General features: G+C 35.9%; 1 protein-coding gene across 4 annotated transcripts in view; it reads left to right on the plus strand.

Annotated features, from left to right (window-relative positions):
* Positions 1-24,620, plus strand: part of LRBA (LPS responsive beige-like anchor protein) — a 725,574-nt gene that overhangs the window by 541,674 nt on the left and 159,280 nt on the right. For all 4 annotated transcript variants that reach the window (XM_079919265.1, XM_079919266.1, XM_079919268.1 and 1 more), the window contains 2 exons: positions 18,840-18,980; positions 20,026-20,145. In XM_079919265.1, coding sequence (XP_079775391.1) covers positions 18,840-18,980; positions 20,026-20,145 — 261 coding nt within the window. The remainder of the gene's footprint in view (positions 1-18,839; positions 18,981-20,025; positions 20,146-24,620) is intronic.

Below are 24,620 nucleotides of genomic sequence, written 5' to 3' on the forward strand. Positions count from 1 at the left end.
CGATTTATAACGTCAACCAGCAAATGATTTGAAAATCTGAGTGGTACCTTTCTGAAATACGGACAATTTGATTAGAAGACATTCATAGCATTCAGAATTGTTGTATCATTTACAACTCCACTGTTTAATGCCCTTTATAAACTTGAGGTATCATCCTCTTTAGGCCATCTTTCCAGGATTCTGTTCTAGGACCTGATGTGTTTGACAGTTTCACCAATATTACAAATTGATCATACAGCTTGCATTACAGGAATTAAAATACGAAGTTTTAAATCATTTTTCAGAATGAAATACTCATGTAAAATATTTAGTGAAATACAAAGAAAAAATGTGACATCTTACATTTAGGCTTAGAAATATACAATATTAAAAAAAACAGGAAGAAGAGAGGGTGAAGATAAGTCAGAGTTCGAAATATAAATGTCAGTAGTCTTATTGGTGGAAAGGAAGATAAAGATGTAGCAGTTGTTTTCAACCTATAGCCTCAGGTCACTTGAAGGTGGGACTATGGGTTTACTGCAGGAGGCCTGTGAATTCACGTCTACGTGTATATATTTGGAGCCTGTCTTACTGGAAAAATTTAAAGCTGCTGATGTAGATTATTTAGTTGACTACATGCTTATTATTACCTAACAGTGATTTGACTTTTCTAAAAACAAATTGTGTCAAACATAATTATTATTACCCTCTTCTACTGTTACTGCTGATGCTACTTATTTTTATCTATAATCTATCATAGTTGCAAGATAACAGTTGAAGTTCATTTGTTTTACAAATGCAAGTCCAGTTCTTCCAACACCATTTGTTGAAAAGACTTTTTTTCTCATGAATTGTCTGGGAACCTTTGTTGGAATTAAACTGAGTACATATTGTGTAGGTCTATTTCTAGACTCTATTCTGTTCAGTCAATTAGCATATCTGTCGTTGTATTGATACCACACTGTCTTGTTTACTATAGCTTTATAGTTAGTCATAAAATCAGGTCATGTGAATCCAACTATGTCTTCTTTTTCAAAATTGTTTTGGCTATGCTAGGTTTTCTGTTTTTCCCATATAAATATAGGAATCAGCTTGTCAATTCTGCTGAGATTTTGACTGGTATTATACTTAATCAGTAGGCCATCTTTACTAAAAAAGATATATTAGCAATATTGAATCTTCCATTCCATAAATATGGTTTATCTTCCATTCGTTTAGGTTTTCTGTAATTTCTCTCTAATGTTCTGTGGCTTTTAGTAAACAGTTCTTGTACATATTCTGTTAATTTATCCTTAAAATTTTCATGTTTTTTATGGTTGCAAAATTTTCAATTCCAGTTGTTCATTGCTAGTATATGGGAACACAATTGAATTTTTTATATTGACCTTGTATTTTACAAACTTCCTAGATTCAATTATTCATGGTAGCAGCCTTTTTGTAGACTTTAGGACTTCCTACATCTCCCAATGAATACTTACTGCATTATATAATGTTAACTAGAAGTGCTGAGAGTGCCTTGTCTTTGATCTTAGGAGAAAAGCCTTTACTTTCATCATTAAGTACAATAGTAGCTATAGGTTTCATGTTTCTATTGTTTTTTTCTGTTTTCAGTTTCAGTGACCTTTGCTTCCCTTATTATTTTTCTTTCTACTTGATTTGGATTTAATTTCTTCTCTTTTTTAGCGTCTTAAGGTGAAAGCTTTAAACTGTTGATTTCAGATCTCTTTTTCTTTCTAATATAAGCATTTAATGATACAGATTTTTCTCAAAGCACTGATTTTGTAAGGTCCAACAAGTTTTTCTATATTGTGTTTTCATTTTTATTCTTTTCAAAATATTTTCTAATTTTCCCTGTGACTTTCTCATTGACCCGTAAATTATTTAGAAGAGTATTGTTTCCTTTCGACAGATCCTAGGATTTGTCAGATGTCTTTCCCTTGTTGATTTCTAGTTTAATTCCATTTTGCTTGGAGAACATACTTTGTATGACTTCGGTTCTTTTAAATTAGTTGAAATTTGCTTTATGGCTCCAAACATGGTGTACATTGGTTAATGCTCCATGTGTACCTGAAAACAATACATACTCATCTGTTATTACATAAAGTGCTCTATACATGTCAACTAGGTTAAATTGGTTGAGAGTGTTGTTAATATCTTCTATATCCTTACTAATTTTATATCTACTTGTTCTATTGATTACTGAGGGAGGAGTGTTGACTTCTCCAACTGTAATTTAGATTTATCTGTATCTTTTTTCATTTCTCTGTTTTTGTTTTATTTTTTATTTTTAGCATTTGTTTCTGGGTACCTGTTATGAGTTGAATTATGTCTCCCCAAAAGATATGTTGAAATCCTTACTCCTGGCCCCTGTGGACATGACCTTATTTGTAATAGGGTCTTGGCAAATGTAATGGAGTTAAGATGAGGTGATTAGGATGGGCCTAATTCCAACATGACTGGTATTTTCATAACAAGAAGATGAAAACACCATGTTAAAACAGACATCAAAGGAAAGAACACCATGTAGTGATGGAAACAGAAGTTGGAGTTATGTTGCCAGAAGTCAAGGAATACCTGGGGCTACAAGAGGCTGGAAGAGGCAAGGAAGGATCCTCCCCTAGAGGCTTGCAAGAGAGCATGGCTCTGCCAACACCTTATTTTGGACTTCTAACTTCCAGAACTGTGAGAAAATAAATTTCTATTGTTTTAGGCCACACAGTTTGTGGTAGTTTGTCATAGGAGCTCTAGGAAACTAATACAGTGCATACACATTTCAGATTGTTATGTTTTCCTTATAAATGAATTCCATTATCTTTATGTAAGGTCTCCTTTCATACCTGGTAGTAGTCCGTGTTCTGAAGTCTACCTTTTCTGATGTTGATGTAGATATGACAGTGTTATTTTGATTATTACTTGTAGTATCTTTTTCTTTTCTTTTTTTTTTTTTGCGGTACGCAGGCCTCTCACTGTTGTGACCTCTCCCGTTGCGGAGCACAGGCTCCGGACACGCAGGCTCAGCGGCCATGACTCACGGGCCCAGCCGCTCCGCGGCATGTGGGATCTTTCTGGACGGGGGCACGAACCCGTGTCCCCTGCATCGGCAGGTGGACTCTCAACCACTGCACCACCAGGGAAGCCCTGTAGTATCTTTTTCTATCATTTTTTTAAACCTGTCTCTGGCTTTATTTTTTAAATTTCTTTTCTGTGGACAATATATAATGGAGTCTTGCTTTTATACCCATTCTGATAAGCTCTGCATTTTAATTGGGTTGTTGAGACCATTTACATTTAATGTAATTTTTGATATAGTCAGTTTAAATGTACTTTCTTGCCATCTGTTTTTTATCCCTTATATCAGTTCTTTGTACCTTGTCTCCCTTTATCTGTTTTCTTTTAGATTATGTATTTTTATTATTCTATTTTATCTTCACTGTGTCTTGTTATTTATACTTCTTTTTAAGAAGTTTAGTGGTTTCTTTATGGTTTGAAATATATGTCTTCAACTTATGACAGCCTTCCTTCAAATAATAATATACCATTTCATGTATAGTCTTCAAACCTTAAAACAGTATACTCCTGTTTTCCCTATTCCATCCTTTTGGAGTGAGAGCCCATTAGGAACTGTGTTTTGTTTAGTTTTGTTCTTTCTTTATCTGCTGTACAGGCATATCTTGTTTTGTTGTGCTTTACTTTATCGTGCTTTGCAGATATTGAGTTTTTTACAAATTGAAGGTTTGTGGCAACCCTGCCTTGAACAAGTCTATAAGTGCCATTTTTCCAATAGTGTTTGCTCATTTTGTGTCTTTGTCATATTTTGGTAATTTTTGCAATATTCCAAACCCTCCACCGTTAAAAAGATTATGACTGCTGAAGACTCAGATGGCTAGCTTTCTTTTAGCAATAATGTATTTTACAATTAGAACACGTACATTGTTTCTTTAGACATAATGCTATTGCACACTGAATAGACTACAGTATAGTGTAAACATGACTTTTATATGCACTGGGAAACCAGAAAATTCACGTGACTCACTGTATTGCTGTATTTACTTTATTGCAGTGGTCTGGAACCAAACCTGCAGTATCTCCGAGGTATGCCTGTGTAGTCATGTGGGTCTCGAGAATGCAAGCCTCGTTGGCTTTCAGAGCTAGGTGTTTTGGGGGCCTGTCTCACAAGTGGAAGTCTTAAATGTTGAGGTGCTAGGTGTTTGGTCCCAAACTCACTCCTCAGGGAGAATCCATGAGCTGTGAATTCCCTCCCCATGGTGCGTCAGCTGGTGTGTCACTGTCAGGGGTGGGGTTTATGAGATTGTGTTATAACCTTTCCTACCTGTTATGATGTGGGTTTTTCTTTTTTGCCCAAGGTGTAAGAGTTGCTCAGCTAGGTTTTAGATTTCTTTCAGAGGGAATTGTTCCATGTGTAGCTGAATTTTTAGTTTCTCTGTGGGAAGAAGTGAGTTCAGCAGCCTCCTTTGTCACTTCTTTGGACCAGAACTCCTGATTTTAATGGTCCTAAGTGTTTCTTTAATTGGATAGGTGAATCGCTCAGGAAATGAATAGGTTTTGTTATAATAGCATTGAGTCTTTTGGGTGTTTGTCATTTTCATAATTACTTAAATCATCTTTTTTTTAGTTGACCTTGGATTGTTAAGATTGTTTTTTGGGTTTTTCCAGGCATTTAGCTCAACAATGACATTGGATTATCAGATGATTTTAATTGACTTATGTGCCTTTCTCAAACAGATAAATACCTAGAATGAAAATCATGTAGTATGAACCATAGCTAAATAACATAGAACTGTGAAGGAATTGCTACTAAATCTACCAATGTGAGCCTCTGAAATGATTTAGATTCTACATCGGTACAATAAGTAATATGGAACACTATCTTTTTCCCAAGATGTGTTTGTTAACTTGAAATAGTATGGGGGGGTATATGTTTACTGCCACTTGGAAGAACGTGTGTTTTCAAGGGATTAAAATCTGCTGGTACTTCAAAACAAAAGTGCTTATTTGTTAACTCTAAAAGCCATAATAGTGTGCCAATGAAAGTATTTTCTCGACAATACTAAATAAAATGTAGAGTGTGTGAAGATAAGTGCCAAAGCATCTCAGCTGCATATAGTACATGATGAAATATCCTAGAAGCCAAGGTTGAGTAAGTGTTGATGAGTCTGTTTGTTTATTTGTCATTTAGATAAAAGAGCTGCTACAACTGACACAAAATAGTTCCTGCACTCCCTCACAGTGGCAATATTACTTAAATGGCAGGGGCTATTCTTTTATGTTCTTCTCTTTGGGGATGTGAGAGGAAGGCAGGGGTAGAGAGGAACAAAATAAAATTCATTTTAAACTTTAAACTTTAAACTTTAAACTTTAAACTTTAAAAAATTCATTTTAAACTTTAAAAAGTTTCAACAACACATTGATTAAAGGCTTTCATTTGGATTCATAGATGTGGATATACAAATATAAAAGTTGAGAGGCAAGTAAAGCAATAAACTTTGGTGACAATGTTTATGTTTTGTGTTCACTTGTTTTTTTAACATCTTTATTGGAATATAATTGCTTAACAATGGTGTGTTCGTTTCTGCTCTTTAACAAAGTGAATCAGCTATACATATACATACACCCCCATATCTCCTCCCTCTTGAGTCTCCCTCCCACCCTCCCTATCCCACCCCTCTAGGTGGACAAAAAACACCCTGCTGATCTCCCTGTGCTATGCGGTTGCTTCCCACTAGCTATCTGTTTTACCATTGGTAGTGTATATGTGTCAATGCTACTCTCTCACTTCATCCCAGCTTACGCTTCCTGCTCCCTGTGTCCTCAAGTCCATTCTCTATGTCTCCGTCTTTATTCCTGCCTAACCCTAGGTTCTTTAGAACCTTTTTTTTTTTAAAGTTTCCATATATATGTGTTAGCATATGATATTTGTTTTTCGCTTTCTGACTTAACGTCACTCTGTATAAGTGTCTCTAGGTCCATCCACCATGCTACAAATAGCTCAGTTTCATTTCTTTATATGGCTGAGTAATATTCCATTGTATATATGTGCCACATCTTCTTTATCCATGCATCTGTCGATGGACACTTAGGTTGCTTCCATGTCCTGGCTATTGTAAATAGAGCTGCAATGAACATTGTGGTACATGACTCTTTTTGAATTATGGTTTTCTCAGGATATATGCCCCGTAGTGGGATTGCTAGGTCATATGGTAGTTCTATTTTTAGTTTTTTAAGGAACCTCCATACTGTTCTCCATAGTGACTGTATCAATTTACATTCCCACCAACAGTGCAAGAGGGTTCCCTTTTCTCCCCACCCTCTCCAGCATTTATTGTTTGTAGATTTTTTGATGATGGCCATTCTGACCAGTGTGAGTGGATACCTCATAGTTTTGACTTGCATTTCTCTAATAATTAGTGATGTTGAGTGTCCTTTCATGTGTTTGTTGGCAATCGGTATATCTTCTTTGGAGAAATGTCTGTTTAGGTTTTCTGCACATTTTTGGATTTGGTTGTTTGTTTTTAATGTTTAGCTGCATGAGCTGCTTGTATATTTTGGAGATTAATCTTTTGTCAGTTGTTTCATTTAAAAATATTTTCTCCCATTTGAGGGTTGTCTTTTCATCTTGTTTATGGCTTACTTTGCTGTGCAAAAGCTTTTAAGTTTCATTAGGTCCCATTTGTTTTTATTTTTCTTTTTATTTCCATTTCTCTAGGAGGTGAGTAAAAAAGGATCTTGCTGTGATTTATGTCATGGAGTGTTCTGCCTAGGTTTTCCTCTAAGAGTTTTACAGTGTCTGGCCTTACATTTAGGTCTTTCATCCATCTTGAGTTTATTTTTGTGTATGGTGTTACGGAGTGTTCTAATTTCATTCTTTTACATGTAGCTGTCCAGTTTTCCAAGCACCACTTATTGAAGACGCAGTCTTTTCTCCACTGTGTATTCTTGCATCCTTTATCAAAGATAAGGTGACCATATGTGTGTGGATTTATCTCTGGGCTTTCTGTCCTGTTCCATTGATCTGTATTTCTGTTTTTGTGCCAGTACCATACTCTCTTGATTACTGTAGCTTTGTAGTATAGTCTGAAGTCAGGGAGCCTGATTACTCCAGCTCCGTTTTTCTTTCTCAAGATTGCTTTGGCTACTGGGGGTCTTTTGTGTTTCCATACAAATTGTGAAATTTTTTTTTCTAGTTCTGTGAAAAATGACATTGGTAGTTTGATAGGGATTGTACTGAATCTGTAGATTGCTTTGTGTAATATAGTCATTTTCAAAATCTTGATTCTTCCAATCCAAGAACATGGTATATCTCTCCATCTGTTTGTATCATCTTTAATTTCTTTCATCAGTGTCTTATAGTTTTCTGCATACATGTCTTTGGTCTCCTTAGGTAGGTTTGTTCCTAGGTCTTTTATTCTTTTTGTTGCAATGGTAAATGGGAGTGTTTCCTTAATTTCTCTTTCAGATTTTTCATCATTAGTCTATAGGAATGCAAGAGATTTATGTGCATTAATTTTGTATCCTGCTACTTTACCAAATTCATTGATTAGCTCTCGTGGTTTTCTGGTAGCATCTTTAGGATTCCCCATGTATAGTATCATGTCATCTGGAAACAGTGACAGCTTTACTTCTTCTTTTCCGATTTGGATTCCTTTTATTTCTTTTTCTTCTCTGATTGCTGTGGGTATCACTTCCAAAACTATGTTGAATAATAGTGGTGAGAGTGGGCAACCTTGTCGTGTTCCTGATCTTAGTGGAAATGGTTTCACTTTTTCACCATTGAGAACGATGTTGGCTGTGGGTTTGTCATATATGGGCTTTATTATGTTGAGGTAATTTCCCTCTATGCCTACTTTGAGGAGGATTTTTATCATGGGTGGTGTTGAATGGGTGTTGAATTTTTGTCAAAAGCTTTTTCTGCATCTATTGTGATGATCCTTCAGTATTGGTTTTTCTCCTTCAGTTTGTTAATATGGTTTATCACATTGATTGATTTGCATATATTCAAGAATCCTTGCATTCCTGGGATAAACCCCACTTGATCATGGTGTATGATCCTTTTAATGTGCTGTTGGATTCTGTTTGCTAGTATTTTGTTGAGGATTTTTGCGTCTATAATCATCAGTGTTATATGCCTGTAGTTTTCTTTTTTTGTGGCATCGTTGTCTGGTTTTGGTATCAGGGTGATGGTGGCCTTGTAGATGAGTTTGGGAGTGTTCCTCCCTCTGCTATATTTTGGAAGAGTTGAGAAGGATAGGTATAAGGTCTTCTCTAAATGTTTGATAGAATTCGCCTGTGAAGCCATCTGGTCCTGCGCTTTTGTTTCTTGCAAGATTTTTAATCACAGTGTCAATTTCAGTGCTTGTGACTGGTGTGTTTATATTTTCTATTTCTTCCTAGTTCAGTCTCAGAAGGTTGTGCTTTTCTAAGAATTTGTCCATTTCTTCCAGGTTGTCCATTTTATTGGCATATAGTTGCTTGTAGGAATCTCTCATGATCCTTTGTATTTCTGCAATGTCAGTTGGTACTTCTCCTTTTTCATTTCTAATTCTATTGATTTGAGTCTTCTCCCTCTTTTTCTTGATGAGTCTGGCTAATGATTTATCAATTCTGTTTATCTCTCAAAGAACCAGCTTTTAGTTTTATTGATCTTTGTTATCATTTCCTTCATTTCTTTTTCATTTACTTCTGATCTGATCTTTATGATTTCTTTCCTTCTGCTAACTTCGGGGTTTTTTGTTGTTCTTTCTCTAATTGCTTTAGGTGTAAGATTAGGTTGTTTATTTGAAATGTTTCTTGTTCTTGAGGTAGGATTGTATTGCTATAGATTTCACACTTAGAACTGCTTTTGCTGCATCCCAAAGGTTTTGGGTCATTATGTTTTTATTGTCATTTGTTTCTAGGTATTTTTTGATTTCATCTTTGATTTCTTCAGTAATCTCTTATTTATTTAGTGGTGTATTGTTTAGCCCCCATTTATTTGTATTTTGTACAGATTTTTTCCTATAATTGATATCTAGTCTCATAGTTGGAAAAGATACTTGACAGTATTGCAATTTTCTTAAATTTACCAAGGCTTGATTTGTAACCCAAGATATGATCTATCCTGGAGAATGTTCCATGAGCACTTGAGACAAAAGCGTATTCTGTTGTTTTTGGATGGAATGTTCCATAAATATCATTTAAGCCCATCTTGTTTCATGTATCATTTAAAGCTTGTGTTTCCTTATTTATTTTCATTTTGGATGATCTGTCCATCAGTGAAAGTGGGGTGTTCAAGTACCCTACTATGATTGTGTTACTGTCGATTTCCCCTTTTATGGCTGTTAGCATTTGTCTTATGTATTGAGGTGCTTTATGTTGGGTGCATAAATATTTACAATTGTTATATCTTCTTCTTGGATTGATCCCTTGATCATTATGTAGTGTCTTTGTTCTTTGTCTCTTGTAACAGTCTTTATTTTAAAGTCTGTTTTGTCTGATATGAGAATTGCTACTCCAGCTTTCTTTTGATTTCCATTTGCATGGAATATCTTTTTCTATCCTCTCACTTTCAGTCTGTATGTTTCCCTAGGTCTGAAGTGGGTCTCTTGTAGACAGCCTATGTATGAGTCTTGTGTTTGTGTCCATTCAGCCAGTCTGTGTCTTTTGGTGGGAGCATTTAATCCATTTACATTTAAGGTAATTATTGATATGTATGTTCCTATTACCATTTTCTTAATTGATTTGGGTTTGTTATTGTAGGTGTTTTCCTTCTCTTGTGTTTCCTGCCTAGAAAAGTTCCTTTAGCATTTGTTGTAAAGCTGGCTTGGTGGTGCTGAATTCTCTTAGCTTTCGCTTGTCTGTAAAGGTTTTAATCTCTCCGTTGAATCTGAATGAGATCCTTGCTGGGTAGAGTAATCTTGGTTGTAGGTTTTTCCCTTTCATCGCTTTAAGTATGTCCTGCCACTCCCTCTGGCTTGCAGAGTTTCTGCTGAAAGATCAGCTGTTAACCTTATGGGCATTCCCTTGTATGTTAATTGTTGCTTTTCCCTTGCTGCTTTTAATATTTTTTTCTTTGTATTTAATTTTTGATAGTTTGATTAGTATGTTTATTGGTGTGTTTTTCCTTGGATTTATCCTGTATGGGACTCTCTGCACTTCCTGGACTTGATTGATTATTTCCTTTCCCATATTAGGGAAGTTTTCAACTATCATCTCTTCAAATATTTTCTTAGCCCTTTTTTTTTTTTCTCTTCTTCTTCTCTGACCCCTGTAATTCGAATGTTGGTGCGTTTAATATCGGTCCAGCAGTCTCTGGGATTGTCCTCAATTCTTTTCATTCTGTTTTCTTTATTTTGCTCTGCAGTTGTTATTTCCACTATTTTTTCTTCCAGGTCAGTTATCTGTTCTTCTGCCTCAGTTATTCTCCTATTGATTCCTTCTAGAGAATTTTTTATTTCATTTATTGTGTTGTTCATTGTTGTTTGTTTGCTCTTCAGTTTTTCTAGTTCCTTGTTAAATGTTTCTTGTATTTTCTCCATTCTGTTTCCAAGATTTTGGATCATCTTTACTATCATTACTCTGAATTCTTTTTCAGGTAGACTGCCTATTTCCTCTTCATTTGCTTGGTCTGGTGGTTTTTTATCTTGCTTCTTCATCTGCTTTGTGTCTCTCTGTTTTCTCATTTTGCTTAACTTACTGTGTTTGGAGTCTCCTTATTGCAGGCTACAGGTTAATAGTTCCCGTTGTTTTTGGTGTCTACCCCCAGTGGCTAAGATTGGTTCAGTCGGTTGTATAGTCTTCCTGGTTGAGGGGATTAGTTCCTGTGTTCTGGTGGATGAGGCTGGATCTTGTCTTTGTGTTGGGCTGGACCGCATCCGGTGGTGTGTCTTGGGGTATCTGTTACCTTATTATGATTTTAGGCAGCCTCTCTGCTAATAGGTGGGGTCTCGCTAGTTGTATGGCTTAGGGTGTTTAGCACTGTAGCTTGCTGGTCGTTCAGTGGAGCTGGGTCTTAGCGTTGAGATGGAGATCTCTGGGAGAGCTTTTGCTGTTTGATATTACATGGGCTGGGAGGTCTCTGGTGGACCAATGTCCTGAAGTCAGCTCTCCTACCTCAGAGACCCAGGGCTGACACCCGGCCAGAGCACCAAGACCCTGTCAGCCACACGGCTCAGAAGAAAAGGGAGAAAGAAAAAGAAAGAAAGAAAGGAAATAATTTAATTAATTAAATAAAATTATTAAAGTAGAAAAAAATATTAAAAATAAATAAATAATTAAAAATGAAAGAGGGAAAGAATGAAGAGACCAAACCAAAAAACAAATCCTCCAATGATAACAAGTGGTAAAAACTATATTTAAAAAAAAGAAAACTATACAGTCAGAACCCTGGGACAGATGGTGGAAGCAAAGCTATACAGACAAAAATCACACAAAGAAACATACACATACTGACTCACAAAAAGAGAAAAAGGAAGAAAAAGAAAAATATATATATATGAAAAATTAAAAAAGGAAGAGAGCAACCAAATCAATAAACAATCTACCAATGATAATAAGCTCTAAGTATTAAACTAAGATAAACATAACACCAGAAACAAATTAGATGCAGAAAGCAAACCCCAAGACTATAGTTGCTCCCAAAGTGCACCTCCTCAATTTTGGGATGATTCGTTGTCTACTCAGGTATTCCACAGATGCAGGGTACATCAGGTTGATTGTGGAGATTTAATCCGCTGTTTCTGAGGATGCTGGGAGAAATTTCCCTTTCTCTTGTTTGTTTGCACAGCTCCTGGGGCTCAGCTTTGCATTTGGCCCTGCCTCTGCATGTGGGTCACCTGAGGGCATCCGTTCTTCGCTCAGACAGGACAGGGTTAAAGGAGCAGCTGATTTGGCGGCTCTGGCTCACTCAGGCTCGGGGGAGGGAGGAGTCCAGAATGCGGGGTGAGCCTGCTGCGGCAGAGGCCAGCATGACGTTGCAACAACATGAGGCACGCCGTGTGTTCTCCCCTGGAAGTTGTCCCTGGATCATTGGACCCTGGCAGTGACGGGCTGCACAGGCTCCTGGGAGGGGAGGTGTGGATAGTGACCTGTGCTTGCACGCAGGCTTCTTGGTGTCTGCAGTAGCAGCCTTATCATTTCATGCCTGTCTCTGGGGTCCACGCTGATAGCCCTGGCTCGCGCCTGTCTCTGTAGCTTGTTTAGGCAGTGCTCTGAATCCCCTCTCCTGGCGCACCCTGAAACAATGGTCTCTTGCCTCTTAGGCAGGTCCAGACTTTTTCCTGGACTCCCTCCCGGTTAGCTGTGGCACACTAGCCCCCTTCAAGCTGTGTTCACGCAGCCAACCCCAGTCCTCTCCCTGGGATCCGACCTCCGAAGCCGGAGCTTCAGCTCCGAGCCCCACCCTCCCCGGCGGGTGAGCAGACAAGCCTCTCGGGCTGGTGAACACTGGTCGGCACCGATCCTCTGTGCGGGAATCTCTCCGCTTTGCCCTCTGCACCCGGGTTGCTGCGCTCTCCTCCATGGCTCCAAAGCTTCCCACCTGCCCAACCCCCGTCTCCACCAGTGAAGGGGCTTCCTATTGTGTGGAAACATTTCCTCCTTCACAGCTCCCTCCCACTGGTGCAGGTTCCGTCCCTATTCTTTTGTCTGTTTTTCCTTTTTTCTTTTGCCCTACCCAGGTATGTGGGGAGTTTCTTGCCTTTTGGAAAGTCTGAGGTCTTTTTCCAGCTTTCAGTAGGTGTTCTGTAGGAGCTGTTCCACATGTAGATGTACTTCTGATGTGTTTGTGTGGAGGAATGTGATCTCCACGTCTTACTACTCCACCGTCTTGAAGGCGCCCCTGTGTTCACTTTCTCAAAAGCTGTTTTTGCCAACCATTTTTCAGCATCCCCAAAACAAAATATTCATCTCTCTCCCCCTTTTGTGAAGCCTTCTGCTAAATTGATATCCATGCACATTATATAGGTGGGAATAAAAACATAAATAACATTTTTTCAGAAGAGCATTTAATCTAAACCTCCCATGAAAGGATTCCAGTGCCCTTGCAGATTCAGCACCAACACTTTCATCAATCCACACAACTGTAGTTATTCTAGGATTTACTAGTCAATTTAGTTAGATGTGACTCTGAATCTTGGCTCCGCTATTGACTGGGGAACCAACCTTTAATAGTCATTTAACTTCTCCCAGACACAATTTTTTCACCTGTAAATTGGGAATGCTAATAGTTTTTTATATTAAGGTGTTGTTGTAAATATAGTGAGATAATTTACTTAAGACTCTTAGACCCTTCACGTATAGCCAGTAAATAATTGCATTGTCATCAGATAGAATAGCCTCTTTAATATGTTTATCATAGTTATTTCCTATAATCTTCCCAAAACAAATCATTATTCTCTAACCAGAAATGACCATCTTTTATGATGTCACATTTCCTGATAGTCCATCCTCTTTCATTGTCTGAATTTGAAGATTTTTGCGTAATTTGTTCATGAATATCAAGTACCTTACACTTAATTAACATGATTCTTTCCTTTAACGTGACATTTTTATAACATCAGATTCATATAACGTTGGGTTCAACCATATTGTTACCTTTTCCTTGTCCTCACTTTGTGATCGCTCTTTTTTGTTATCTATAGGACTACCGTACTTCCAGAATATAATAATGTATAACCTCTCTTGCCTGTATGCCCTCTTATATGTTGTCGGACAGGGTTTATGTGTAGTCCTGGAATTAAAGGATATTTCCAGTGTTCTAATCATACCAAATGAAGATAACATTGACAGATGGCTTTAGGCCAGTCATCGAGATCGTAAGCAAGATCCTAAAAGTAGTCACGCTCTTTTGCCTCCCCTTCATGAGCCCATTTTCACTTTTGACAGCTCTTCCCCACTCTGCTCTTAACCCACAAAATGTATGTTTATGATACACTATACTTTAGCGTGTCCAACGGCCCCATTTCTGAGTCTGTTGCTGCATAATAACCTTTTTCTTTTCCTCTAATCTTCTCTCCTGCTTCTCATCCCCAGATGTTAAGGTTTAATGATTACCAAAGAAAGCTTTCACAGAAAGATGGAAAAAAATATCTTTTTAGACTTAGATTTTAAAAAGAGAAGGTTGTTAACTCAAGCAAATCTATACTTTGTAGAATTTCTGAGATTTATTGCCAATTCCCTACAACTTTCTTACTCTTAGTAATTGTAACCATGATCCAGCAGTTTGGAACTTCACTTCTGAAAAGTTGATATAAATTGGAACAGTTCACATATAAATCTCAAAAGGAAAAAGAAATTCTGGTGATGGTGATAAAAACAATTACAACAACATTAATAGCAGCTATACTTATTGAGTACTTTGTGCCAGGAGCTCTTTACATATATACATTATTAGTCTTTTAAATAAACCTGTTAAATAAATATCATATTTGAAAAATGGAAGTGTAAGAAAGTGGGAAATTGTTGAAATCAGGAAAAACATTTTATAATACAACCGTTTATGGATAAAATGGCCCAAAGGCTGGTTTTGAATACTGATTTTTGTTTCCTAGATTTATGTTGATTTTGAGCTAGGTTATTCAAGATACTTATTTTCTTCATTATTGAAATAGGGATATCTAGCTCACATTTATTATGAGAATGTATAATAATGTTTTCTAAAATACAAAATGTAAGCTGGAGGTTATTAATTAGATAACTTCAGGTAAGAAAAATTTTAAAAAGAAAGCAAAAACTTAGAATGGGGGCTTCCCTGGTGGCGCAGTGGTTGAGAGTCCGCCTGCCAATGCAGGGGACACAGGTTCGTGCCCTGGTCCGGGAAGATCCCACATGCCGCCGAGCGGCTGGGCCCGCGAGCCATGGCCGCTGAGCCTGTGCGTCCGGAGCCTGTGCTCCATAGCTGGAGAGGCCACAACAGTGAGAGGCCCGCGTACTGCAAAAAAAAAAAAAAACTTAGAATGTATGAACACTACAGTCTTTTTACAGCTTAACTTTTACTAGTAATCAGATGAAGGAGTCTGTGTTGGGTGGTTATAGGGGCCTTTGAATCCAGTACCATTTGTTTTTAATTAATGCAGTACTAGATAATTGTAACTTGCTTGACATTTCATATCCTTTTCACAGTAAAATTTGGAGGCCCTTTTGACTTTTGAAAGATAATTTTGTTTTTGATTATGTTTTTGAGATAGAGTAATGCAGTTTTGATGTCTATTGTGTACTATTAGGCTTCTGACAGATAATGCACAGTACTGCATGTACCATTAGATGATTGTGATGCTTAATTACTTTCTTTCTTAATAGACAACATTAATTTCATCAGGCTTGTTTAATGGCTTTTTTCCTTAAATATTCTTGATCAAATAAGCTGAAAAATAACAATAATTATTATTACTAATAACTTACTGCATTCCAGGCACTGAACTGGGCACTTTACATGCAGTATTTTTATATCTCTAATAATTAGCAAAATTACTTCTCAAAAAAGGTAACAAAAGATTTTTTTTATTGTAATATTCTTAAAAACCTGATTTAGAAAGTTTTGTTTTGCATATCTTGTTCTGAAAGGTATCAGATGAGAATTTCAAACAGAATACTTACCAATCTACCACAGTTGTCAGTTTGGCTATTCGTGAGAATAATATATCCTATGTGTAGTTTTTGTTGTTGTTGTTGTTTTGCTATTTATACATTTTCAAGAGTTCTGGTGTTCTTTTTTCTTTAATTTGTCTTTTCCTATTTTAATCCAAGTTCTTATTTCCTTTTTTTTTTTAACGTAAATGCTTGTGTTGGTAGTCCTGATACTCTAATTTTTAAATAATTCCATTTTATTTGAATCACTTTTTCATCTTGTTGTGATTAAGGTTCTTTTATTATTTTACAGATTTAAAAAATCTTATATAATTCTATTTGTTAGCTTTTTGTAGTGTTTAAAATTATTTTTCTATATCCTCAGCCTATTTATATTTACCTGGTTATGAACTTGAATTATACCTCTCTAATCAATACTTATTTTTTATTGATTTTTTTCCAGGAAGTCATGACCATTTTAAATGACCAGTATTTTTGCTCTTCTTCCTTTAATCAATTTGCTGATTTTGAAAAATTATCTGTCAAGCTTTTACAGTTAAATTGTACAAAGAGCTTTCTGTAGGATGATAGTACTAGGCATCTTCCTGAATTGCCCTCCATTTGTTGCTCTTAATATACTGTATAAGTAAGAGGAACCATCAGCATTTACTTTTAGTTCTTTTGCAGAGATGAATAAATATCTTGAAATGCTGATTTAGATAATGTTTCAAAAATGCTATGATGCACTTTGGTGTATGACTGACTCTTGCTTAGTTAAATGTTTTGCAGCATTATAACATAGTTGGATTCAGCTCATCTTTTAAAGCAATTGTCAGAAAAATATGGGCCAGCATGGTAGAATGTATTAGCTCAATACATTGTCTCCATTTTATTATGAAGCTGCTGAGGAAGCTGTGATATACAGCACTGTCATTACAGATCTATTGTTAGGATGGTTCTACAGTCTTCTTTGCACTGCCATTAATTTATAGCAGTAAACAATATGTAGCCTTCCAACTGCAGCAAGGCAGAATCTTTTAATGAGGTGGATGTTATTACCACAATAAATCAGTGCTTTCGCGTAATGTATAATTCAATGTGTGTATTCCCACTGTAACTTCTCTGAGTAAGCTGATAGTGTATCATTGTCATTGCACAGCTCCACTAGTCTGTTTTTTTTAACCTTCTTTTATTTGGGGACTTCTTTTTTATATGCTTGCAAATAAATGTGCTATGTCTTGATAGCTGTCCTGTAGCAGGCTTCAGAAATCAACTGTAACAATCACAGCCGGAATCAATACTGTGGGTTCTACGTATATGGATCTCTGCACGATGCCATTTTTTTTCGGATGCTAGTGAAATCAATCCTAATTGGTTTTAGCATTATATTCAAGAAATGTGTTTCTATAACTATTGATTTTGGGGGTGTACTCATTTGGAGAGTAATAAAAATAGGAGCACATAAAGTGAATACTTAATATGCTGCAGAACCATACAAAAGGAACATTGATTTTGTTTTCACGTAATTTGTCTTCCAGTGATTTTATTTCTTCTTTCTTTCCTTTGCATGGCTCAGTCTTCAGGGACAACAGCTAAAATACATTTAAAGGCATTCCAAATTGGTTCTGTAACAAAGATTTCTTGGAGTCAGTTCCATCCTTAACTGGCATAAGTTTAGTAAATCAGATTTAACTCTTTTGTACAGAAACTAATGCTTTAAAAGATGGCATTTTAAATTGGTATACTGTGATACTGGTTTAAAATAATAATCAACTAAAGGTTTTTAAAAATTTGCTTGTAGAGTTAAAAAAAGGGCTTAAAATAAAATGTTGATTAGAACCATCCTATTGAAACAGAATGAAAGGCACTAGAAATAAATGGCAGTTTTGAAAAAATAATTAACAATTTTAAGAAATATAGCCAAAATGATCATTTAAAATACTGCTTAAAATTACTTTTTAACATGAAAAGCTACTTAAAAACTAGTTTAACATTGCTTCATTTTCCATAGAATATTTCTGAATGCATCTGTTTTAAAACCAGTATTTTAAATTTCAGTTTAACGTTTTTTGCATAAATGATCAGATATTTTCTTTCTCATATAAATGAGTGACTAACTGATAGGTTTTCATTAAAGAAATTAATCTTACATTTTTTTTCAGTGAATTGGTACTTATATTTTAAATAAAGAGTAGAGATTTTCTAGAGATTAGAATGTTTTATGAGAATGAATTGTTACTTGTTTTTTAAGCCCTTAGACCCCTTTGAGAATCTTAGAATACTCTGCATGTCTTCCTGAAGAAAATTGTACATGTGCATAATCACATGAAATTTTGCTTACTGGTTAATGGAGTTCATGAATTCCCTGAATAACAACAGCAGCAGCAACAATAATGATACTAGCTAACATTTATTATGCTCTTATCTTATACCAACCAATATTCTGGGGGCTTATAGGTTATTGTTTTATTCAAACTTTACCCCATTGTTAAAAGATAACCTTAAAAATAATAGCATTCATTGAATATTGTCAGGTATGGTTTGTCCCTCCATGTACTTACTCATTTTATTTTCCAAAACAACTTTCTGACTGGGTATTGTTGTCACTCCAGTAAACCCAGGCTCTTCATCACTTCGCTGTGCTGCTTTAGGGACCTCTGCTGTAAAGTATTATTGTACAAGCTCGTAATCTGTCTAATATTCTATTCATGTTACACATTTAAAAAAAATTTCATGCCGGCATGTTTTCATCTTTTAAATTTTGGTTTTACTCATACTATTAGAAATTTCTAGATTTACATTTAATCCCTTTTTCACACAATCTCCTCCTTGCACTCCTTCTCCCCCACCCTCGCCCCCTGCCAAATTTTGTTGCATTGTCTTCTCACAATCTATGATATGTTAATCCTTTAGCTTCAAGATTCTGTTTCTGGTTGTCTCTTCTAAGGACTAAAGAGGATTTTATAGATGCTTTCCAAAGTATCATATAACTAATATTCACTTCATGTAATTATCTTCATGAAAATGCTTGTTATAGGCTGATTAAAGACCTTTATTCAACAGAAACTAGACTTATTGAGAAATGACAGGTTTCTCCATTTACTTATATGTGTATATTTAATGTGCATTGAAAAATAAATTTATATTTCAATCCACTCTCTGACTGTAACACTGCTTTAATTTGAATAGTATGTATTTTTAATTCACTTTCACACTTGCTGATTAGATAATATTTGAAGACAGAAAGAAATAAAGGACGATTGTATTTATGTGTTCTTGTTTCTTCTCCTCCCCGTTGGCAGCCAATAGGAGCTTTGAATCCAAAAAGAGCAGCATTCTTTGCAGAGCGTTATGAATCCTGGGAAGACGATCAAGTTCCAAAGTTCCACTATGGCACTCATTACTCAACTGCAAGTTTTGTTCTTGCATGGCTGCTAAGAATAGTAAGTTCAATTTGAATAATAAACCATGAATAAGTAAATTCAATGTTGTGGAGAATATGCATTGATTAAAAATCATCAGCATCTTTTTTGAATGGTGAAATTTTTTTCAGTGATTGAGACTCTACCTATATAAGTATCTCTTTATCCCATTTGGGCTGTATTTTATAACACGTTACTGTAGAATGGCCATAAAAATGTTTCACCTGGAATTGCGTGAATTTTTTTCCTTAAATTTGCCTCTTCAAGTCTTTGATATCTTACCAGACTCTAAATTGTAACATATGTTATTTTCCAATGTAGTCTATTAAAATAAGAACTAAATAAGATTCCCTTAACACAGACATATATTCATATATTTTGGAAACTTCAGTTGCCCAAAATGGAATAAGGTGTGTTTGTAATTTACACCAAGACTGCTGTGTATTGATAACATATTGGTTAAACAAGAAATGTTTCCGTAAAATTGAAAGGTGATTCATCTACTAGAAAGTAATTTCTTTGGGAAAGCATTAGCAGCACATCATTAATTAAAGCTTGTTAGAGGGTACAGGCAGATATAAATCCTAGAGGTAATTTATAGTGCTTAGCTAATTTCAAGCAATTATCCACTAATATGTGTTTAAGTGTTCTTTAACTAAAAGGAGGCTTTTAAATCTTCCAAACATTTTTCTTTTCTTAATCATAAATTAAATATTGAGCCATAACAATAGGAAAATTACATATTGGACTGTTTCCCTGGACTGTGAAGCAAATGCAGTCTAATTTATGTCTGAATGTTATTAATAAATTGTTCTTGGAAAGGAAGAGAGTCTGAAAAATATTGAAGAGAGTCTGAAAAATACTAAATTTTGGAAATATTTCTTCTGAAACAAAAATAATATAAGAATATTAATGTAATAATTTAAGTATAATTCCCAGTCTATGCCTAGTACGTATTACTGGCTAATGTCTATTGGTAACTAAGTATTTAGATATAAAGATTTATAAAAACCACATTTTTATGCATGAGGGAATATATGGCTTTTTTAAATGGCTTATTTTTTAGGAACCCTTCACAACTTCTTTCCTAAATTTACAAGGAGGGAAATTTGATCATGCAGATCGAACTTTTTCATCGATTTCCAGAGCTTGGCGAAACAGTCAGCGTGATACATCTGATATTAAGGTACAGAAATACTTCATTTTACAATTATTATTGCCAATGTGTTTCTTATTGAATGGATGTTGATAATTTCTCTCTTGCAATACAGCCCTATTTACTAAAGATGAGCCTCAAAGGATGAGGCCTTAATTAAGTGGCCAATAACCATTATATAAGATTTCTCTCTCTTTCTCTCTCTACCTCCTGTGTCTGTCTGTTTCTGTCTGTCTGTCTCATCTCTCTCTCTTTAATTGTGGAACAGTTGTTTTCCTTCCTCCTTGGAATCCTTTTTAAAGGAAAAATGCAGTATTATGGATGTAAAGCAGCGTGCTTAATGGGATTCCAAACTCAATGAGTAAAATTAATATAGTCACAAAAATACTGTGAGAAAGATCTCAGATGTTTAGTTTAATTCAACTTATTTCATTTTATTGATACTTTAGCAATCCCCTGTCTCTATTCTTAAGGTAATCATCTTTTACCTACTGCTGGTTCTAAATGCCTACCTGACTCTGCTTGTTATAGAATTGCTTTATTGTTGAGGGGAAATGAGTTCTTCTATCTATATATATGTTCAGTAGATCAAAAACTTTGCACAGTAGCTGATACAATGCTTTTGCTTCTGCCCTCAAAAGTACTGTATTTTAGTTTTGTGACATAGTATCTGTTTCTTCACTATTTAGATGCTGTTGAGTAAAACAAGATATGCCTGTGGTTGTGTCCTTAGGTGTCGTAAAGAGCTATGTCTTATACATAAATAATTATACTATATGGGAGAAAATGATAAGTACATATGAGAAATATTTGGGCTTGAAAGAGGAAAAGTTACATTACTAATGTTTATGTTACTATAGAGTACTTTAAAAAATTAATTAAAATTATAATTGTATCTTACTTTTAGTCATGATACATTACAGTCTATAAAAAGTGTTCACATACTTTATCTTACTGTAGAGTATAACATTGCTTATATCCAAGATATTTTATTGAAGATTCCATCATATGCATAAATAATCTCTTTTTTAAATTTTTTTTTTGGGGGGTGGGGGCTGTGTCAAGTCTTAGTTGCGGCATGCAGGATCTTTCATTGCAACATGCAGGTTCTTCGTTGCATTGTATAGGCTTCCCTCTAGTTGTGGCGTGCGGGCTCCAGAGCGCACAGGCTCAGGAGCTGCAGCACGAGGGCTTAGTTGCTCCGTGGCATGTGGAACTTTAGTCCCCAACCAGGGATTGAACTGGCGTCCCCTGCATTGCAAGATGGACTCTGAATCACTGGACCACCAGGGAAGTCCCCAGAAATAATCTTTTATATTGGAACATCTATAGGAATTTTTGATAGCACAAATAATGTACTCTGAAATACTCTTGAAATTATCATATCCCTTAAGAATCATCAGTAGATAATTTTGAAATGGATAATTAGATAACAGTAAATCAGAATAGTTAACAGATTTAATAATGGTTTCTACTTCTAATCTCAAAGCTATTTCTTTACTTACTTTAAACCTTTTGAGAAGTCATAAGAGATATGCACATAGGAAAACATTGATAAGACTTTTTGTTATCAAATTGAAGACATGAAAAAAAATTTTTAATTTCTAAGTTCCTTTTTTTTTTTTTTTTTTTGGCGGTACGCGGGCCTCTCACCTCCACGGCCCCTCCCGTTGTGGAGCACAGGCTCCGGACGTGCAGGCCCAGCGGCCATGGCCCACAGGCCCAGCCGCTCCGAGGCACGTGGGATCCTTCCGGACCGGGGCACTAACCCGTGTCCCCTGCATCGTCAGGCGCACTCTCAACCACTGCACCACCAGGGAAGCCCCTAAATTCCTTTGTTTTTTAAGTATCTCAGGACCAAGTTATAACCTCATACTTAAGTTTGGTAATAGAAGTGTAAACAAGAACAAAATTGTGAATTTGAATTTTTTTCTGCTCTCTAATAGAGAGGTAGTGTATATCTTCAAATTTCTACCTCTCTGTATTAGACATTCCCACTTAATGCTTTGTTGGACGGGAGATACATGTGATAGATAGATCCTTGTAGTTTTGTTGTCTCTTTTTCCTAAATCTCCTCCTTTTTCTCTCAAGATTCTTTAATTAGCACATGTCTGGTTCCATTTCTCCAAACATTTCCTTCAAAATACCCCACTTGTAAAAAAAAATAAAAAATAAACCCACACAAAACAGCTACAGCATTAAAAAATAAAACCCCCAAAACCCCATATGAACTTTACCTTTCTCATTCCTTATTTTTCTCATTACTCTTGTTTCTTCACAAATAAAGACTCAAATCCATCTCGCTTCCCTTTGAAGCTGCACTTTCACTGGCGAGGGTACAAGTTCAGTCCCTAGTGGGGGAAATAAGATCCCGCAAGTTGCACAGCGCAGGCAAAAAAAATAATTAATTAATTAATTAACTAATTTTTTGGAAAAAATAAGAATAAAATAACATTTCTAGTACTTAACTTTTTTTGCTAAAGGGGAACTGTCACTATAATATCTTAGGATCCCTATTTCTTGCATTCTGCTAATACTCAGAATAATTTTACTGAAAAAATATGTTATTTCTAAAAATAAAGGTTAAAATATTAATTATTTTTATTTCAGAGAAGAAAGAGACATTATCAGATTTCACTAAAGCAGTCTTTCATTTTTAGCATGATTTACCATTTTAAAATTGGGGGGTTCGTTTGTGTTTCGGTTCATCATTGGTGGTTCCATTTCAGGCCTGACCCTCAATGATGCTTTTTATTCTGTCTGGATAAAGAGTTCAGAAGTGTTGATCAGTTCTCTAACTAGGCTTACCACACTGTCCAATAGAAATGTAATGTCAACCATAATTACGATCACATATATAATTTTAGATTTTCTTGTCACATTTTAAAAAGTAAAAAGGACCATGTGAAACTGATTTTAAGAATATATTTAAACTGATATATCCAAAATATTTTTATTTCAGCATGTAATCAATATAAAATTATTAATTGGATATTTTACATTCTTTTTTTTTAATATTAAGGCTTTGAGAGCTGGTGTGTATCTTATATTTACAACAGGTCTCTTCTCAGACTAGCCACATTTCAATTGTTTAATAGCCACTTGTGGCTAATGGCTACTCCATTTGGCAGTGCAGACTTAGGGCATTGTTTTGGCATCACACCAAGGGATAGCTTTCTGCTTATGGAAGGAAGAATGCCTTCTTGCTCTTTGAGCAACGATGTTCCTGATGTTGTACTCCATCTAAATATGAACTGACAGGTAGTAGCAATAATAGCTAGTCTTGAGGACTGAAATAGAAAGTGCTAAAATTGGGTTGGAGAATCATCACTGTGATAAGTAATATTTTAAAATCCCCCAGCAGAAAACTGGACAGCTACATGTAAAAGAATGAAATTAGAACACTCCCTCACACCGTATACAAAAATAAACTCAAAATGGATTAAAGACCTAAATGTAAGGCCAAACAGTATAAAACTCTTAGAGGAAAACATAGGCAGAACACTCTATGATATAAATCACAGCAAGATCCTTATTGACCCACCTCCTAGAGAAATAGAAATAAAAACAAAAATAAACAAATGGAACCTAATTAAACTTAAAAGCTTTTGCAAGGAACTTCCCTGGTGGCGCAGTGGTTAAGAATCCACCTGCCAATGCAGGGGACATGGGTTCGATCCCTGGTCTGGGAAGATCCCACATGCCGCGGAGCAACTAAGTCCATGTGCCACAAGAACTGAGCCTGTGCTCCAGAGCCCCTGAGCCCCAACTACTGAGCCCATGTGCCACAACTACTGAAGCCTGCACACCTAGAGCCCGTGCTCCTCAACAAGAGAAGCCACCGCAATGAGAAGCCTGCGCATCGCAATGAAGAGTAGCTCCTGCTCACCACAACTAGAGAAAGCCCGCATGCAGCAACGAAGACTCAACACAGCCATAAGTAAATAAAAAAATAAATAAACTTATTTATTTTAGAAAAAGCTTTTGCACAGCAGAGGAAACCATAAACAAGATGAAAAGACAACCTTCAGAATGGGAGAAAATATTTGCAAACAAAGAAACTGACAAAGGATTAATCTCCAAAATGTAGAAGTGCTCATGCAGCTCAATATCAAAAAAACAAACAATGCAATCCAAAAATGGGCAGAAGACCTAAACAGACATTTCTCCAAAGAAATACCAATTGCCAACAAACACATGAAAGGATGCTCAATATCACTAATCATTAGAGAAATGCAAATCAGAACTACAATGAGGTATCACCTCATACCAGTCAGAATGGCTATCATCCAAAAATCTACAAACAGTAAATGCTGGAGAGGGTGTGGAGAAAAGGGAACCCTCTTGCACTGTTGGTAGGAATATAAATTGACACAGCCACTATGGAGAACAGTATGGAGGTTCCTTAAAAAACTAAAAATAGAACTACCATATGACCCAGCAATCCCACTACTGGGCATATACCCTGAGAAAACCATAATTCAAAAAGAGTCATGTACCACAAT

The sequence above is a fragment of the Stenella coeruleoalba genome, assembly GCF_951394435.1.
Source record: "Stenella coeruleoalba genome assembly, chromosome: 4".
NCBI lineage: Eukaryota > Metazoa > Chordata > Mammalia > Artiodactyla > Delphinidae > Stenella > Stenella coeruleoalba.